The sequence below is a fragment of the Cydia splendana genome, chromosome 5 (genome assembly GCF_910591565.1).
Source record: "Cydia splendana chromosome 5, ilCydSple1.2, whole genome shotgun sequence".
In the NCBI taxonomy this organism is placed as follows: Eukaryota; Metazoa; Arthropoda; class Insecta; order Lepidoptera; family Tortricidae; genus Cydia; species Cydia splendana.
In genome coordinates, this window is record NC_085964.1 from 12,849,719 (window position 1) to 12,870,613 (window position 20,895).

General features: G+C 35.1%; 1 protein-coding gene across 1 annotated transcript in view; it reads right to left on the bottom strand.

Annotated features, from left to right (window-relative positions):
• The window catches only part of LOC134790729 (homocysteine S-methyltransferase-like), a 161,381-nt gene that overhangs the window by 114,894 nt on the left and 25,592 nt on the right, over positions 1 to 20,895 (bottom strand). The window contains exons 6-7 of the mRNA XM_063761643.1: positions 20,109 to 20,323; positions 15,869 to 16,266 (exon numbers count right to left, since the gene is read on the bottom strand). Coding sequence (XP_063617713.1) covers positions 16,068 to 16,266; positions 20,109 to 20,323 — 414 coding nt within the window. The 3' untranslated portion in view covers positions 15,869 to 16,067. The remainder of the gene's footprint in view (positions 1 to 15,868; positions 16,267 to 20,108; positions 20,324 to 20,895) is intronic.

A 20,895-nucleotide genomic window follows, 5' to 3' on the forward strand; every position in this document is an offset into this window, starting at 1 on the left:
CAATAAGACCGATGTTAATAACGCAGCAGCATGGCTTCATTAATAAACGGTCAACGGAATCTAACTTGTGCGAGCTACTTGATTATGTTCTGAGCGCAATGGACAAGAATTATCAAGTTGATGCTATCTATACCGATTACTCAAAGGCATTTGATAAAATTTCACACTCGGTCTTATTAAATAAACTGGAAATGTTCGGTATTCATGGAGACTTGTTGCGTTGGCTCACATCGTACTTGCGGGATAGAACTCAAGCAGTTACTATTAAAGGATATACCTCTAGTTTCGTGCCTATTACGTCAGGGGTCCCGCAGGGCTCGCATTTAGGACCACTACTATTTAACATATATATTAATGATGTCATTAACTGTTTTTTAAATTCTAAAGTATTGTTGTATGCTGACGATACTAAAATATTTACCGTTGTGAAGTCCGAGGCTGATTGCGTTAATTTGCAGGATGACCTTAATAGATTGAACAACTATTGTTTATGTAATAAGCTGTATTTAAACTTAAATAAATGTTCAATTATTACATTTACGCGGAAGATTCACCCTATAACATTTAATTATACAATTGGAAACCAACCACTTACTAGAGTTACTGAGGTTAGAGATTTAGGAGTATTTATAGACAGTGAAATTCAATTGGTCTCACACATAGATAAGATAACATCTAAAGCTTATAAAATGCTTGGTTTCATTTTCAGGCAAAGTAAAGATTTTAAAAACCCCACAACGTTACTTCTTTTATATAATGCATATGTAAGGTCATATTTGGAATACGCATCTACAGTTTGGAGTCCCCACTTTTTAGTGCACATTAATTCATTAGAAAGTATTCAAAAAAAATTTCTTAATCGTATGAAATATAAATTCAAATCTTTTAAGCCTGAGAATTTTGAATCCTTACAAGTGAGAAGAGAAAAGCGAGATGTAATTTTCTTGTACAAATTATTAAATAATTTAATTGATTCTGAAGATCTTCTCAGCAAGATAATATTTAGATGTCCTACGTATCGTACACGGTCCACCGCTTTACTATCCGTTCCATTCACCCGCAAAAAATATGTAAGCAACAAATTTTTAGCAAGAGCTTGCAATATATACAATAAGAAATATTCACACATTGATTTGTTCCAGCATAAGTGTAATAGATTTGTTTCTGTCATCAAACTAAATAAAACTCGTAGCTCGTAATAAATTTGTAATCTTGTCTAGTATTGTTCTAATTGTTATTGTAATTGTAACTATTGTTTGTAATTTCAAATTCTAAATGTGCTTGTTATTTTCCAAATTCTAAATGATGCTTGTTAATATATATATATATATATATATATATATATATATATATATATATATATATATATATATATATATATATTTTAATTGTTCTTGTGGAATATCTTACTTGCTGAATGGTACTGTTTAACCAATTTCTAAATTCAAAATACTTAATAATTGTACTTTTTTTCGGAGCAAAGGAATTTTGTATTAGCTATAAGTGGAAACTGTTTTGGCTTATGTTTTAACTATATCTTTTACCTAATTGTATTATTATGTGCTGTATGTTTCCCAAATAAATAAATAAATAAATAAATAGTTTACGAGTGATAATATAACATTATTGTATTTATATTATTTCAAACTTGTCCGTCTCTTTTACGCCAATACCAGCTGTGTTTAAGTGAAAGAGATAGAAATAACAGTATTACTATCTACTATGTTAATTGTAATTTCCATTGTTATCGTCTAAAAGACAAAGCAGATGTCGTTATCACTTATCGCTGTTACCTGCAACCCTTCTTATGCATTAAATAGAAAGTTGACATCAGTTTCTTACTATCCCTTGTCGAGTACGTACGGAAGTGTAGATACTGTGTTTTTTGGATATTTGACATTTGCTTGTTTACTGGAATTTCGCCTGCTATACTTGATTACACACGGCCTGAACTCGGACACCGATTTTGCTTTGATTGGATTTGGCGATTACTGGATACTGAAAACACCACGGATACTGCAAAACTACCAAGTTTCAAGGTAAGATAATGTATTTATTATTTAACATTTTTATCCTTTTCATTGTGTGTATGTGTAATCGAAGGTAAGAAAATAAAGGCTGAAATATATGGTCACGAACTATGACTATTGACTTGAGTCACTTGCCTATGTTCATAATTTGGCCGTGTAATGTATTAAACCTACATACATTATACTTACCGTACTGTACCTTGTTCAAGGGATCGACGCAGATGATGATTTGATTTATAATTTTGCACCACTCACTCTGTAGACGTTGAACGGTCATTTTCTACATACAAATGGGTTTTAAGCGTGAAAAAAAATAGACTGAAAATTGAAAATATGGAAAAAATTATAGTAATATATTTCAATCATCTCCAGGAGAATAATAATAGTACTGAAATGAATGAATGTTATCATTATGAATGTGATTCTGATAGTGACGACAAATAATTTTGTAAAGTAAATGAGAACGGGACTTACTCGCGTAGCACTTACCCTAGCATAAAAGTAACTAATGGAAATCAAGTGCGGGTAGTTCCAAAAACTCGTATAGCTAGAAAATGTTGACACAACTCCCTACCCGTATGCCTCTGACCACGGACGTAATGTGACATGCGAAACCTTGGGCCAAATATTAAATATAAGTGTTACGCGATTAAGTCCCGTTTTCATTTAATAATAGGTATGTGTGAAAATGGTGTTAGTTTAAATCAATATAATAATTTTGTATTTGTAGATTGAGTTGCAATGTTATTTATATTTAGACTTAATAAAATATTAATAACTTTGTACATAAAGAGAGTTTATAAAAAAAATATATAGAAAAATCCGTTTATATATTGGTTGTTTTATTTTATGCCTATTTATTGTAAATATAAAATAAATAAATATAAATATTAAGGACATTAAATTTTTACACAAATTGACTAAGCCCCACGGTAAGCTCAAGAAAGCTTGTGTTGTGGGTACTCAGACAACGATATATATAATATATAAATACTTAAATACATAGAAAACAACCATGACTCAGGAACAAATATCTGTATCATCATACAAATAAATGCCCTTACCAGGATTCGAACCCGGGACCATCGGCTTCATAGGCAGGGTCACTACCCACTAGGCCAGACCGGTCGTTATTGTATTGAAGCAGTTTGCATTGTTTTTTGTACTATTCAGAACAATATTAATTATTCGGTAAGTTCCCGGGACTTTAGTCCCGCAAAAAAATTTTGTCGTAAGGAAGTCTCCACTTTTTATCTATGTTCTACCAAGTGTAGGTAAATATACTCTGCCTATTCCGATCACTGATTATCAAACAAAGGTTATTTTCAATAATCGACAACAAAAAGAAACATAAGTACTGTATTAATCATTGGCAGTGCTTTTGACAATTTGTCAGAATCTTATTAATGTCATAAATAAAAAAGATAATCAAAACGGTCGAAGAAGGTTTCATACTATTTATTACCTCAGGAGCTACTAACACATACAGGTTGCTCCAAAGTAAAAAAATCGTAATTTGTTCATTTCTTCGTAACCGCTACACCGATTGTTATTATACTTTTGTAAAATAACAACACCCTTGAATATATTTATCCATTTATTTTCTTGCCTTATTCCAATTCACAATAATCTCATCTTATGACAACCGTTTGCTAGCACAACTCAACAACCAACTGAGGCCCGTCGGCCGAGTGTAGTTTCTTTTTATACCCAACCAATAACAGTCTTCAATTTCAAACTACCCTTAACTTTAAAAACGAATTAAGTAGGTATGCTAAATACCAAAAACCCTACACTCGTCCATCCTGACTCCGTGTATGTCCTCATACACGTGCCAGGTGGAAACCCTACACTTGGCCGACAGACTACGTATACTTAACAGTGGATACACTAATCGCAAACCGATCAATTTCTTGCGATCAGAGTTAATGTGTAGGATACGAACCAGTTCTATTCTCGCACCTACTACTTAATTGTGTCAGCACACGAACCGATCATTTCTCGTGACTTAAAACAGTTTCAATCAGTCATCAGCACGTCAAAATCTCAAAAACATCGTGTAATTAACCTTTCGTATGCCTGGTCCCGTATACGTACCACACAATTTGGACTATAATTTACAGTTTCAAGGTTATTAATTCAGTAGTAAATTTTAACTAAGGCATACGAAGGGTTAAAATTGTTACTCTTCTGCCGGAGACATCCACTCGACATCGACCAGAGGCCGACACCGATGTCATCAGAATGGACGACCGTCAAGCGGTGAGAAGGGCCCTGGCTCTGGAGGTCAGCGCGTGCGGGCTGCGGCGCGGCCGGGGCACGGGAGCGCGGAGGCGGGCTGCGGCGCGGCCGGGGCACGGGAGCGCGGAGCGGCGGTCGCCGTGCTCTAGACGCGCACCAGACTCTGGCGGCGCGAGGCGGGCTCCTGCTGGAGACGGCTCGCACCGGACTCTGGCGGCGCGAGGCGGACTCCTGCTGGAGACGGCTCGTACCGGACTCTGGCGGCGCGAGGCGGGCTCCTGCTGGAGACGGCTCGCACCGGACTCTGGCGGCGCGAGGCGGGCTTCTGCTGGAGACGGCTCGCACCGGACTCTGGCGGCGCGAAGCGGGCTCCTGCTGGAGACGGCTCGCACCGGACTCTGGCGGCGCGAGGCGGGCTCCTGCTGGAGGCAGCTCAGTCATCGCCTCGCCTGTTGACTGTACTTGCTTCTGGCTCCTGGTGTCACGCGAAGCGGGGGACGCCGGTAGAGGTGCGGCACTCAACTTGCTAAAAATATCCAACATTGACTAAGTAATTCAGGGTAACAGATCAATAATTGCCATTTATTATTCGATTTTCATAAGTATTGATCATCTCTATCTGCAGGTAGACAGTACACGAACCAATTCAATTCTCGTGACTGAAACATCTCTAAACAGTACACGAACCAATTCAATTCTCGTGACTGAAACATCTCTTCAAATATCATGTCAAGAAATCAACAATTATAAACCTCACTCTTGAGACAGGATTCATTATTTCCTGAGTACCTTTCAATAACTTTAACCCTGACTATAATTTATAAAATATTACTATGATGAATAACAGCGATAATTAACTTCACATATTCATATGCAAAACATGTGTAAAACTGGGACCTTATTGTGTTCAACTTGACCTATTATGTTTCCATTATCAATGCATCAATTCAATCATCAAATTGGTAACTAAAAACCTGTAATCCCAATGTTTTCAGAGAAGGTCGTATATTCTAGATTGTTAGGATTTATCCAAGCTGACAAAGTACTTAGTTCATCAATTGCAAGACGCGTTGGGATTTCAAGACCATTAATTTTATTTTTATAATATGCATATTGTTTTATGAAAGACTTGAACAGTATATTAATAATACACTAAACGTTGTTGTTAAATAGCTGAAGTCTATAAACCTAAATTTCAACATTACAGAATACCAAATCGCACAGTTCGGGAATAAACATAGCACCTAGGTCTGTTTCCGTAGAAAAAGGATCAGTAATATATTTTTTTTACACGTCGGTAATGTTTCTTTTCAGGAATTAAAATAAATTATACGTTTTAAATATTACATGACATGGCAGACATAAACGATAGAACTGCAAAAACCTGTTATGCTTTACCTATCCGTACCATCTGACTTGTTCTAAAAATGCCCTCATTGGTAATCTACTATTATTTGATAACGTACAAAGTAATACAAAAAATAATTATAAACTAACCTATTTTATTCAAGTTTGAGTGAAAACATATTACTATAATCAATAAGAGGCTATCAATCCTCCTTGATCTCGGTTTAATTGTGGTGTTCTGTTCTAGTAGCTTACGAACCAAATCAAGTTCTCGTAAGTACAAACAGGTTCAACCAACTTTAACTGCAGTAACCTATTAATTCAATAATTCAGTGATTCAATAATTCAGTGATTCAACAATTCAATAACTCAGTGATTCAACAATTCAATAATTCAGTGATTCAACAATTCAATAATTCAGTGATTCAACAATTCAATAATTCAGTGATTCAACAATTCAATAACTCAAAAATTCAATAAATCAATAATTCAATAACTCAATAATTCAATAACTCAATAATTCAATAACTCAATAATTCAATAACTCAATAATTCAATAACTCAATAATTCAATAACTCAATAATTCAATAACTCAATAATTCAATAACTCAATAATTCAATAACTCAATAATTCAATAACTCAATAATTCAATAACTCAATAATTCAATAACTCAATAATTCAATAACTCAATAATTCAATAACTCAATAACTCAATAATTCAATGACTCAATAATGCAATAACTCAATAACTCAATAATTCAATAACTCAATAATTCAATAACTCAATAAGTCAATAATTCAATAATTCAATAACTCAATAATTCAATAACTCAATAATTCAATAACTCAATAATTCAATAACTCAATAATTCAATAAATCAATAAATCAATAATTCAATAACTCAATAACTCAATAACTCAATAATTCAATAACTCAATAATTCAATAACTCAATAATTCAATAACTCAATAATTCAATAACTCAATAATTCAATGACTCAATAATGCAATAACTCAAAGATTCAATAACTCAATAATTCAATAACTCAATAACTCAAGAATTCAATAATTCAATAACTCAATAACTCAATAATTCAATAACTCAATAATTCAATAACTCAATAATTAACTCAATAATTCAATAACTCAATAATTCAATAACTCAATAATTCAATAACTCAATAATTCAATAACTCAATAATTCAATAACTCAATAATTCAATAAATCAATAATTCAATAAATCAATAATTCAATAACTCAATAATTCAATAACTCAATAATTCAATAACTCAATAATTCAATAACTCAATAATTCAATAAGTCAATAATTCAGTAACTCAATAATGCAATAACTCAATAAATCAATAATTCAATAACTCAACAATTCAATGACTCAACAATTCAATGACTCAATAATTCAATGACTCAATAATTCAATGACTCAATAATTCAATGACTCAATAATTCAATGACTCAATAATTCAATGACTCAATAATTCAATGACTCAATAATTCAATGACTCAATAATTCAATGACTCAATAATTCAATGACTCAATAATTCAATGACTCAATAATTCAATGACTCAATAATTCAATGACTCAATAATTCAATGACTCAATAATTCAATGACTCAATAATTCAATGACTCAATAATTCAATGACTCAATAATTCAATGACTCAATAATTCAATGACTCAATAATTCAATGACTCAATAATTCAATGACTCAATAATTCAATGACTCAATAATTCAATGACTCAATAATTCAATGACTCAATAATTCAATGACTCAATAATTCAATGACTCAATAATTCAATAACTCAATGATTCAGTAAATCAACAACTCAATAACTCAATGATTCAGTAAATCAACAACTCAATAATTCAGTAACCCAATAATTCAGTAACTCGATAATTCATTAAGTCATTAATTTGTTAATTCAATAATTCGTTAATTCAATAATTCGTTAATTCAATAATTCGTTAATTCAATAATTCGTTAATTCAATAATTCGTTAATTCAATAATTCGTTAATTCAATAATTCGTTAATTCAATAATTCGTTAGTTCAATAATTCGTTAATTCAACAATTCGTTAATTCAACAATTCGTTAATTCAATAATTCGTTAATTCAATAATCCGTTAAATCAAATAATCCGTTAATTCAATAATCCGTTAATTAAATGATCCGTTAATTTAAATAATCCGTTAATTTAAATAATCCGTTAATTTAAATAATCCGTTAATTTAAATAATCCGTTAATTTAAATAATCCGTTACTTTAAATAATCCGTAACTCATTGATCCGTAACTCATTGATCCGTAACTCATTGATCCGTAACTCATTGATCCGTAACTCATTGATCCGTAACTCATTGATCCGTAACTCATTGATCCGTAACTCATTGATCCGTAACTCATTGATCCGTAACTCATTGATCCGTAACTCATGGATCCGTAACTCATGGATCCGTAACTCATTGATCCGTAACTCATTGATCCGTAACTCATTGATCCGTAACTCATTGATCCGTAACTCATTGATCCGTAACTCATTGATCCGTAACTAATTGATCCGTAACTAATTGATCCGTAACTCATTGATCCGTAACTCATTGATCCGTAACTCATTGATCCGTAACTCATTAATCCGTAACTCATTAATCCGTAACTCATTAATCCGTAACTCATTAATCCGTAACTCATTAATCCGTAACTCATTAATCCGTAACTCATTAATCCGTAACTCATTAATCCGTAACTCATTAATCCGTAACTCATTAATCCGTAACTCATTAATCCGTAACTCATTAATCCGTAACTCTTTTATCCGTAACTCATTTATCCGTAACTCATTAATCCGTAACTCATTAATCCGTAACTCATTATTCCGTAACTCATTAATCCGTAACTCATTAATCCGTAACTCATTAAAACTCAATCCAATAACTCAATCCATTAATAACTCAATCCAATAACTCATTAATCCAATAACTCAATAATTAAAATAATCCAGCAATTTTATAATTCGATAATTCAATTACTCAATTCAATAATCAACTCGATAATTCTAAGGGTCGAATAATTCCACAGTTCTAAAATTCAATAGCTCGATAATTCAATAATTCCATCTCTTTGATTGATAACTTCGATACACGATACGCGATACACGATACACGATACACGATACACGATACACGATACACGATACACGATACACGATACACGATACACGATACACGATACACGATACACGATACACGATACACGATACACGATACACGATACACGATACACGATACTCGATACTCGATACTCGATACTCGATACTCGATACTCGATACTCGATACTCGATACTCGATACTCGATACTCGATACTCGATACTCGATACTCGATACTCGATATTTGATCAATAAATAATTCAGTTTATAATTAGATGGCATTATAAATGTGGAGGTTCCTTGCAGTTTAAATAGAAATCACAAAAGTCGGTCAAATGGTTAGGATGAGAACCACTCATCGATCGTATCTATTATTTCGTAAGATAAGAATGATAAGATAATATACATATTAAATTGATATATTTAGGCAAAATTTTCTCATAATTGGTACGCAAGTAATAGGTCGGTCAGTAATAATCGGTTCATCAAAATTATTTTTCTCTCAACTTATCTTTTGGCAAAATATTCTTATACTTATGTTATATGTGCTAGATTCGATGAATGAGATGAAGTCTCAGCTTTTAAATCAATTGACAGTATCCAACACATATTACAATATCAAATCATTCATAATATAGTAAAGGTAGGTGTACATGACCTGATGTCCGGTGGCGCGTGCCCCTCACTAAGGCTGTCGAAGCGGGGTTACTCCCGACTTTCACAACAGGACTCTGCTTCGCTCTGGATTCCTTTTTCACTGCCGCTGTAATTCCAGCTACATACGTTTGCAAGCGCCGTTGATCATCATGAGTCATCGTCAGCCATATTCTCCAACAACTCGGCATGAAACGTAAAAGTATCCGGTGTTACATATAGGTACCTATATACTACATCATAATACCTTATAAACTTTAAAGGAATTACAGTACATAAAATTATGTTTAATGGTAGTTCAAATTATAAACATTAATTTTATCTCAAAAACGGTGCGTCGTAGCAAAAAAAGGATTGAAAATTCAAGCCCCCTTTAATGCCCCGTTTGCATAGTAGCCATCTATTTATATTACCACAAATTTTAACATTATGGATCAAAATCAAAACTCAAAATCATCAATTAATTTGCGAGACCTGGTTGTAAATCATAAATATCAATTTATCTCGGAAACTGTGCGCCGTTGTGAAAAAATAATGAAAATTAAGGCACCCTTTAACACTCCATAACCAACACATATCAAGACCCACGTGTTGACATATTCTGCCTAATTTCCACATGTGTTGTGGGTAGGTAAGTAGCAAAAGAAGTAATTACCGTCACGTATTTATTAGGAAGGTGTACCTACTTGATTTTGTTACTTTGAATTCTCGACCAACTGACGCATATATTCTTATGATTATGTCCATTTAAGGGTCATTTATGGGTCAAACTAACCTAAGTTTAACTGACATGCAATTAGATAGCCTATAATCATAATCATCATAATATTATTAATAAATTATGTAGGTACTTATTTAAATTAAATAAAAATGTTACCAGTACCATATTTCTTACGTAATCCATTATAATTTTGTATATTTAATTATCTCAAAGCTCAGAATAAGGGTCATGTTATTATCAGTTATCTCACTAAATCAATAAGTAATAACAGTAGGCGTGTACTTACGTTCTGCACACTTCTGAAGTGTAAAATAACAACACCCTTGAATATATTTATCCATTTATTTTCTTGCCTTATTCCAATTCACAATAATCTCATCTTATGACAACCGTTTGCTAGCACAACTCAACAACCAACTGAGGCCCGTCGGCCGAGTGTAGTTTCTTTTTATACCCAACCAATAACAGTCTTCAATTTCAAACTACCCTTAACTTTAAAAACGAATTAAGTAGGTATGCTAAATACCAAAAACCCTACACTTTGTATACTGATTCTAAATACCCTAATGCATATGTACATTTCGGCTTTGTCCAATGGCTAGGGACACCCTGTATATGTGTATAGTCTTTCGATTGGTAACTGGCCCCGAGCCGCTAATCCTTTCCTTTGTCTATTGTTAAGTAAAACGCACGTAAAAAAAAGGATCGTCTAATTCTCTACGGTTGCTGGCGAGTATATAGAACCAGCGTTGGACTAGCCCGCGCTCAGGTGCCAATTAGAATAATTAAGACCCTTTTTGCAGGTAAGTAGCACGTGCGGTTTTACTTAACAATAGACAAAGGATTAGCAGTTCGGGCCAGTTATATAAATCTACAGACTATACCGGCTATCACCTTGGTTGATTAGTTTGTAAACCTGTTGCGAAAGTGTTGAATACGATCGTCTTGAGTGTATACTTATACCAACCTTTACATAACGCTGGCCTAATATTATAGGGTTCTATGTTACATTTTCAAGATATGTAGTTGAAATTTGACTTAATGTCACTATGACAATGTTCAAATTTCAGTTAGATAAAAGTGAAACATAGAACCCTGTAATATTGGGCTAGCGATATTACCCAATTTACCCACAGTTCTAGCACTTGTATCTGGGATACTATCAGATTTCACTACAGACATCCGAAGCGTTGGAATGGTATAATATAACTCGAAGTTAAACAACGAAATATATTAGTTTGTTGATGTTGCATATATTATTATGTATTGTAATCGACTGGATTAGAGCAGGCTGTCTAATACTAATACATTTAGTATCGAAGTTTCTGGAATCCGTGCTAATTTCACATTTGCATAACACCGGCACGTCGTTTTCGTTTTTATTAAAGCTGGTGTTGGATAAATTTAATAAAACAGCCAAAATGGTCTTAAGCCGGGTGCTTAACGAGTGAGGCTTTAAAAATGCCTAATTTAATTTTGATTAAATCCACAGAATACCACGATGATCTCCAATGAGCTTCCGTTAAATGGTTCCTTGCTAATTAATAGCTGTAGTGGGTGACGTTCATTTTCATTTTGATATATCGTGAGCGTTAATATCGATCGAAAATTAATTATTTCAGAGATTTCTTGTTGTTTACCGTTGTACTTATTGTAATCGCATTAAGGGCACGTTCACATTAATCAGTGGCATTATATTACCGCAATATATTATAATATTCGGTGGCAATATTATGTTTTGTATTTTTTGTGGTTTTCTATTTTCAATAATATTTTAGGCTAACCATAGGTCAATGTCAGCCGCAAATTAAACATAATTAATGAGATTTTTTGTCTCAAATACGACAATGAACAAATCAATTCTAATGACAAACATAAAACAAGAACATAATATGTATTAGTATTTAATTTAATTCTCGTTTAAGGATCATATTGAAAGCTAACATAATACTTATTAAAGCACGAGCGTTGGTGGTTAAAAAAAATAATTTTCAGGCACGAGAGGGTAAGTACTATTATTTATTCTGTGACGAGAGGCAATTAACCTTTGCTGCCAAGCAAAAAAAAATCATCTCACGAATTCGAGAGGAAAATACTTAAATTGAAATACAAAATCTGAATTCAGGTTGAGCGCGCTAAATCCATTCTACTAGCTAACACGGAAAAACAATTAAATTCACAGAAAATGGATATCTATGCTTTCTGCAAATAAAATAAGGCATTATAGCGCGCTAAATAATTAAAAAGACAATAAAGAAATATTGACGTATCTACATATACTCACTTATTTAAATATTTATTTCTAAAAAAGTAAGTATACTTAATATGTACTTCGTTTATATAATTAATACTTCGTTTTTATTTTGACCATAAAACTAAATACCTAGTCCGAAAACTGTATTATTGATTATAATTACACCATCATTCTCGTAATGATCAAAATGGTGTACACTATCACGTAAATAAAACCAATTTTTCAGGATAAAAGTATCTGCAGCTAAGTTTGACGAAATATAAAGTGACTCTCGAACAAGTTTGAACAAGATCGGCTCACTTTATACATACTGCCGTATTCGAACTTCAAGATATTCACAAGAGACGACACGTACAAGATCCATTTCAGTTATAGTTTAGATATCAACTAGTTCTCTTTTGCAGCACAATTCGGGCAACCAATGTCACTTTTACGTTAGATAGCGTAAGATATCTATTAGATGTGAATTGGATCTTAAGTTATATCCTGAGGAAATCGTTCAAGAGTATCTCCAGAATCGCGCAAATGTCATATTTGACAGGTTAGATCTTAAACATATCGTTATCGTATCTTGGTGATGTCTAAAAGATATCTAATAAATGTCTATTTCAAAATCCGAATCGGGCCCATATATTATTACGTCAACTTTAAATACATAACCTCTCGGGCGGCAAAGCATTTAAATAAACTCATTGTTGGTGTGAGCCAGAATTTGAATCCGCGACCTCCGGATTGAAAGTTGGATGTCAGATCCACATTACTTAATAATTAATAGTAAAAAAAACATTCAACATTTAAAAAATGCTTTAATTGGCTGAATAGGATTAAGTACTACCTAAGATCCATTAATTGTCACCTTGGATGACGTAAACGTAAAAATAAAAAGTCAAATTCGGCGCAGGCTCATAAATTTCAATTAACTCGCCTAAAGCCTCGTTAAGATATCTTTGAGCTCGTACCAAATTACATATTTTGCACACTTGCATCAAAACGTACGATTGCTTACCATGGAATTTAATATGCTACGGGCTACGGCGTAGGGCTATGAATCACAATACATTATTAACGGAGAGAGGCATTAATATCTGACCAAACATCGAACTTCGAACATTTATGAATGTATACTTCCAATAAAATTGTTTTGACCTGTACCAACCTTGGATGACGTAAACGTAAAAATAAAAAAGTCAAATTCGGCGCAGGCTCATAAATTTCAATTAACTCGCCTAAAGCCTCGCGCCTCGTTAAGATATCTTTGAGCTCGTACCAAATTACATATTTTGCACACTTGCATCAAAACGTACGATTGCCTACCATGGAATTTAATATGCTACGGGCTACGGCGTAGGGCTATGAACCACAATACATTATTAACGGAGAGAGGCATTAATATCTGACCAAACATCGAACTTCGAACATTTATGAATGTATACTTCCAATAAAATTGTTTTGACCTGTACCAACGTACACTCGGCGTCAAAAAAATCGCAACTCACCAAAAATTCGTTTCAAACAAATATAGCTCTTATCTTATGCATCGTACCCTGTCAATATTGGTATCGGTATTGGTGGTGGTCGCTTTCAAATGCGCAATTAATGGACTTTAAAAAGATAAATCGTCATTTTCCGTAAAAACAACCATCGCCAAATATCGGCGTTTTGTTTAAAAAAGGGCCGAGATCCGATTTTAATGGGTCCCTTCTTGTGCAAACATGGACGGGTATAAAATGGGGGGGTATAACCTTTAGTTAGTTATGGGTCATTCGCTCTCCAGAGGTCACCGAGGTCACTACTGAACAGTTACAGCATCAAAAAATCCTTGGATATGGATACCAGGCCAGAAGAAGCAGCTCAAGAGGTGGCACTGCTGCAAACAGCACTATGGCAGTATCAAGATGCTGAAAGATTTAACATGAGCGGTTTCCGAGTGTGTTTGAGTCTTGCAGCGGTTCCAGGAGACTGGTGATTACATCAGGAAGTCTGGATCTGGAAGATAACGCCGTTCTTCCGCTAGAGACAACCGGTACATTGTATCGAACTCTTTGCAGAACCGTTTCTCCGACGCTGTTAAACTGCAGCAGCAGCATCAAGCAGCTCGAATAACAGCAGTAAGCGTCTCTACGATAGGAAGAAGGCTGGAAGGGAAGAGGATGTTGCCCCGTAGAGCTGTTACAGGCCCCCAATTAAAGCCAGAGCATCGAATAGCCTGGAGGCAATTTTCCCGACTGCACGAAGATTAGACGTTTGAACAATAGAGGAATGTCCTCTTTTCTGACAAGACGATGGTGTGCCCTTACACCAACGACAGGTGCAGGAGGGTGTATAGGACGCAGGGAGAGCAATTCACGCAAGCCTGCACTGAAGAAACCGTCTGCTAAGGGCGCGGATTTCGCATGTTCTGGGACGGCATTTCGATCGACGGGAAAACTGATCTCGTGTGCATTTCCCGCACTGAAGGTGGTCACAGCCAGGGATCCCTGACTGCTCGGCGTTACATAACGGAGATCTTGGAGGAACATGTGGTTCCATATGCTGGTTTTGTTGGACCCAACTTACAGTTTATGCATGACAATGCCCGCTGCCATACTACGTTGATTGTGCGAGAGTACCTGTGTGAGGTTGGGATCACCGTAATGGAGTAGCCAGGAAGGAGCCCTGATCTGATCCCAATCGAAAATCTCTGGGATCGGCTAAAACGGAGGGTGCGATCGCATGATCTTGCTCCTGCCACTCTCGACAAGTGTCAAGACGCCATTATTGAGGAGTGGAACAACTTTCCTCAAAAACGCAACGTGGCACTCATGACAGTCATGACTGATCGCATGGAAGCTACTCGGAGGGCAAGAGGAGGCAGCACTGGTTTTAAGTTTATTTTTTTCTGTATCTGTTGATTTTGTAGTGTTTTTTATTTTAACCTGAATACAGGTTGATTCCTTTTTCTTGAAAATTTTCTTTTTTTATGGGGAAGATCGTCAATTTTACGACATTTTCCAATAGAGGGTTTCTAACCTTTCAAATGAGGCCCCATAGTTTTATCTTGCCTTACTTATATAATATAAGGTTTAAAACCGCTTGAAAGAAAAAAGTTAAGATGTGCGATTTTTTTGACGCTGAGTGTAGTTTAGCTCTTCTCTTCTGATGCAAAGCAAGGAGTAACCGCCCCAAAAAGAGGCAATAATACAGAGATTTGATTTTCGTATTTCTTTAAAATACGTTTATTTTGGTATTATAAATTTCTGCTCATTTCTGACTGACAATATATAACACCGTAGACTACTTTCATTCATGGATTTTTTTACATTTATGGAAAAGATTGAGTGCGTTCATATTGTATTTCTGTTAAGGATGTCTTGACTTCAATAGATTTTTAAGGTCACGTTCGGATCAAGAACCGACATCTTAAAACTTCAAAATCAATTTTACCCCACGAATCAAAGTATGAATCTACGGTATTGTTACTTACAACAGTGAACAGTATCGATCAATATTTCTAAACATCTTAACATTTACACACTTATAAAACTTACGGCCATTTAAATAGGCCAGGAAGCTAATTAGGTAACTCAAAGGCTCGGAACATTAATAAATTCGGTCATTTGTCTTGTTCGACTAGGGTCATAAAGAAGCGTAATGACGGCGTAATGTATTTAGGAGACGTGTTCGCTGGCGGTATCCGGGTGAAAGTTCTGGAAGCGGTACCGCTCGCGCCACTTGCCGACCTGGTTGCGGATGCGGGTGACGTCTGCGGCGTACGTGCGGCAGCAGCCGCCGACGTACCGCGCGCCGAGGTCCAGCCAGTCTTGGATGAACACTTCCACGGCTTCGCATTTGTCGCGGTCGATCCACCTGCGGGAAAAAACGTAACATGATACGATACCGCATTTTAATTTGACAAGTAGACAGACATGCATAGATGTGTATACTTATACATATCAAGATGCAAGTGCGGCTGGATTTAAATATTCAAGTGTTGATATTTTTTTGTAATTAGTAGAAATTAACAAATAGATAGATAAATAGCATAATCTTTATTGGCACTTTATTTTCCATTCTCCCCAATAATCATTAGGAATTTATAATTCGTTATTAGATTATCTTTATTTTATATGTGAAGTTCAATTCAATAACTTTTAAATCATAGTTGATATGCACATAAACGTAGATGCAGAATTTATGGCTAGATTAAATATTATAGTTTAACCAGCCATAAACGTTAGGCTGTAAACCTGGAGAAGCCTAACCACGCATGTAGGCACCAACTTTAATACGTAAGTGTTGAGCACTTGAATGGAATAGGTTCCCAGTCAGCTAGAAACGTGATCTATCACTACTAAGACGTTCGCTCAGTTGATAAGGAGTACCTAGTCGCTTTTATAATGGATCTTGGTTTTACACAGCCAGTCTCTTTTAAAAGTACCTGCTTATACTTAGTATAATATAGTACTTCTAAATTGGGTGTGGTAGGTATTATTTATACGGATATTCGGAATTAGAAAGAGTAACCTGACTGATGCAGTGTGAAGATATAAATTTTGATTGAGGAGTATTTATTTTATGTAAAAATTTGATTGAATAATATTGAAATATAGGATGCCACGAAAAATTAAAGTAACTTTAAGATATAATCCAGTCATTTTGTCGAATTTTGTAATGTGGCTCCTTTGCGTCAAATTCGGTAGTTCTGATTTTTTGCAGACTTATTTATGATGTTGGCCCAATGAATAATCTAAGTTTGTGACCTCGAGCGCCGAACACAACTTGGTCAAAAATCGAAAAAACCTAATAATTAGGTACCTACATTTTTATGGAAATCGTCACTCAATCCGCTACATATTTTTCCAAATAAATAAATGTATGACCGCCTGCTTTGAGGTGATACTTTATAGAATAAGGAATCCCTAAATTATATGAAAATGATATCATAGCTTGCCCTAGTTGCTAAGAGCAGGAAGAAATATAGCATAGATTGGGCCTGAGGATCCGACCCTTTCCCCTCCCTTTTTGGGAGTAGGCACGGTACGATCTCGTGGCTAACGGGCCAAATCAGCTTTGTTTGACCTTAGGAACCATCGTGCCCAGCGGCATCCCCTGAGACAAAAGTGCATACTCACTGCACTCAGCCTACGAATTCAATTTCAAATAATTATAAGTTTTGAAAGGCTTTATCTCGGAAACTCCTAGATCTACAGAGACAATTCTAGTCTCGTATTGGAGCAAATTTAGTCTACTTTAAAAAAGTATTGAGAAGATACTATCAAAAACCGGGCAAGTGCGAGTCGGACTCGCGCACGAAGGGTTCCGTACCATAATGAAAAAAAAAAAAAAAAAAAAAGCAAAAAAAAAAACGGTCACCCATCCAAATACTGACCACTCCCGACGTTGCTTAATTTTGGTCAAAAATCAGGTTTGTTGTATGGGAGCCCCATTTAAATCTTTATTTTATTCTGTTTTTAGTATTTGTTGTTGGCTGCTATTTAACTGATCACCAGATTTAGTAAAATTTAATACCAAAAAAATCTATTTTACCACCCTAAAATCATGAATGATCACCAAAATTATAACACCATTTTAATGTGAAATGATTACCAATTTTATTACATTTTACTATCCTTTTAAAGGAAATGACACCAAAATAATCATTATTAACCCAAAAATAGTCAATGATTACCAAATTTCAATCCCCATTTTAATGTGAAATGATAACCAAATTTTTACATCTTGCTATCCTATTAAAGAAAATGACACCAAAATAATCATTGTAAACCCAAAAATAGTAAATGACCACCAAAATTAGAACTCCATTTTAATGTAAAATGATAACCAAATTTTTAAATCTTGCTATCCTATTAAAGCAAATGGCTCCAAAATAATCATTGTAAACGCAAAAATAGTAAATGATCACAAAATTGTAACCACATTTTAATTAAAAATGTGCAATCATTTAATATATCGTTATCCTATTAAATTAATTAATCCACTTCGTCACCTTTTTCTAGTAGCATTTTATTTCTGTAACAGTCGCAGTTCTAACCTAACCTAACCCACTTTTCTAGTAGCATTTTGTTTCTGTAAGGGTCGCAGTTCAAACCTAACCTAACCCACTTTTCTAGTAGCATTTCTTTTCTGCAAGGGTCGCAGTTCAAACCTAATCTAACCCACTTTTCTAGTAGCATTTCGTTTCTGTATGGGTCGCAGTTCAAACCTAACCTAACCCACTTTTCTAGTAGCATTTCTTTTCTGTAAGGGTCGCAGTTCAAACCTAACCTAACCCACTTTTCTAGTAGCGTTTCGTATCTGTATGGGTAGCAGTTGAAACTTAACCTAACCTACTTTTCTAGTACCATTTCGTTTCTGTAAGGGTCGCAGTGCTAACCTAACCTAATCCACTTAACTGATAGCAGTTTAACTTACTTTTCTAGTAGCATAACTATATAAATGCTACTAGAAAAGTAGATTAGGTTAGGTAGGTATGCGGTGCGGGCTACGGGGGGTTGAGCGGGAGGGGCTAGTAATTTTGGCATCAGTTTACTTTATTTGGTAATATGTATAAATTTTTTGGTAATCATAGTGGTTTATTTAGGTGAAAATATCGCATTAATTTGGTCTTCAAGATTTGGTGATCATTAATGATTTTTGGTGATCATTCAATATATTTGGTATTTGAATACAATTTGAAGTGCAGTCGTAATTAAAGTGGTGGTACTTTTGTATTTTTAGGCCTCATTTTTTTGGTGTTCAGTAATTTTTTTTGGTAAGCATGATTTTTTTATTTAGGGTACCAAAGTATTTTTTGGTGGTCATTATATTTGTAGCCTTTGTTGTTATAGCGGCAACAGAAATACATCATCTGTGAAAATTTCAACTGTCTAGCTATCACGGTTCGTGAGATACAGCCTGGTGACAGACGGACGGACGGACGGACGGACGGACGGACAGCGAAGTCTTAGTAATAGGGTCCCGTTTTACCCTTTGGGTACGGAACCCTAAAAACTAGTCCTTTAGGGTTATAATCGCCCAAATCTAAACAAAATTGAAATGTTCGCGGCTTTTTCGATTTTTGACAAAGTTGCGTTCGGCGCTCGAGGTCTCAAACTTGGATTATTCATTGACCCAACATCATAAACAAGTCGGCAAAAAATCAGAACTACCGGATTTGACGCAAACGCCAAATGTATAAAATTACTGTATTACTATAAAACGTGTGAGATTTATATGATAAGGACATGTCCCTTCACTACTGTTAGTTTAATATTTTCTAATAATTACACTGGATGCGAGTATAGTTAGTTTAGCATGGTTTGGTGAAAATTATTTTAGATTTGGAGGTCCCGAATACAGCCAGATAACACGTAAATGCACTAAGTTGACGGCGAGGGCTTGCAATTATCCGTGAAGCTATCGACAATGCTAATGCTAATAAAATAATCCGTATATCTACAGAGCTGACAACGCGAAAAGGCTCACACACTACGGTATTCGCATAACATTAGGTACCTACATGTACGTTTGAAACAAACAAAAATATTGTAAAAACCAAAAAAAACTTAAGATAACGCTTATTACGGAAGATAAAAGTCAATGGAATCTTAACAATAGTTCCTATGCGTACACTTTGCTCGTATAAAGTCAAATGGCCGATGTTTGAGACCGAGAGTTATAGTTAGTTTTATCAAACTGCGAAATCTTACCCGATTTCGGGGTTGTATTTTTCGCCTGAATTGGGGTAAACGATAAGTGGAATCGGCGCGTGTGGTCGGTCGTCGTTGAAACCTTTCAGGAGATTTTTCACGTAGGATGGCGCGCAGCAGTTCACTCCCACGGCCACCAGCTGGTCAGGGTTCGTCTCCCAACACTTCTTTGCCACTTTTTGGAAACTTTCGCCGTGAGCTATGCTTTGGTTATCCTGTAAGTTAATAAGAATACTTAATGTAGGTACTAAACCCATACATATACAGGGCGGAAAAAAACGACAATGTAATATAAATAAGCATTTAAGGCAGCGGCCGGCAACCTTTTACCAGCAAAGGGCTACATAGTAGTTAACGAAGTTGACGCGGGCCGCACTTTGTTATAATATTATGATTTTATCAGACATGTTGTGTGTCAATATTACATACAAAATAGCCAGGGAGGCTGGCGGGCCGCAAGTGAGACGTTCGCGGGCCGCCTGTTGCCGACCGCTGATTTAAGGTATAAATCCAAGGGACCAATCCCCTAGTAGGGTAGTAAGTACTAAAGGTACTAAAGTTATTTAGGTGTAAAACTAGTTTTTACTAAAATACATTGAATTGTGTCGCAGAATTTCCAATCGCCTGCCATTTTAATAGCTTGTCTTGAAATCAGTAACAAAACAACAACCGAAGCGAGCAAGATTTAAACTAGGCCAAAGCTGCGATAGCGTTTCAAATAAAGCAGGTTGACAACTTTCTCAAGTCAATTGCCAAATTTTGATGCAAAGTTGTGGCCGAACAACCT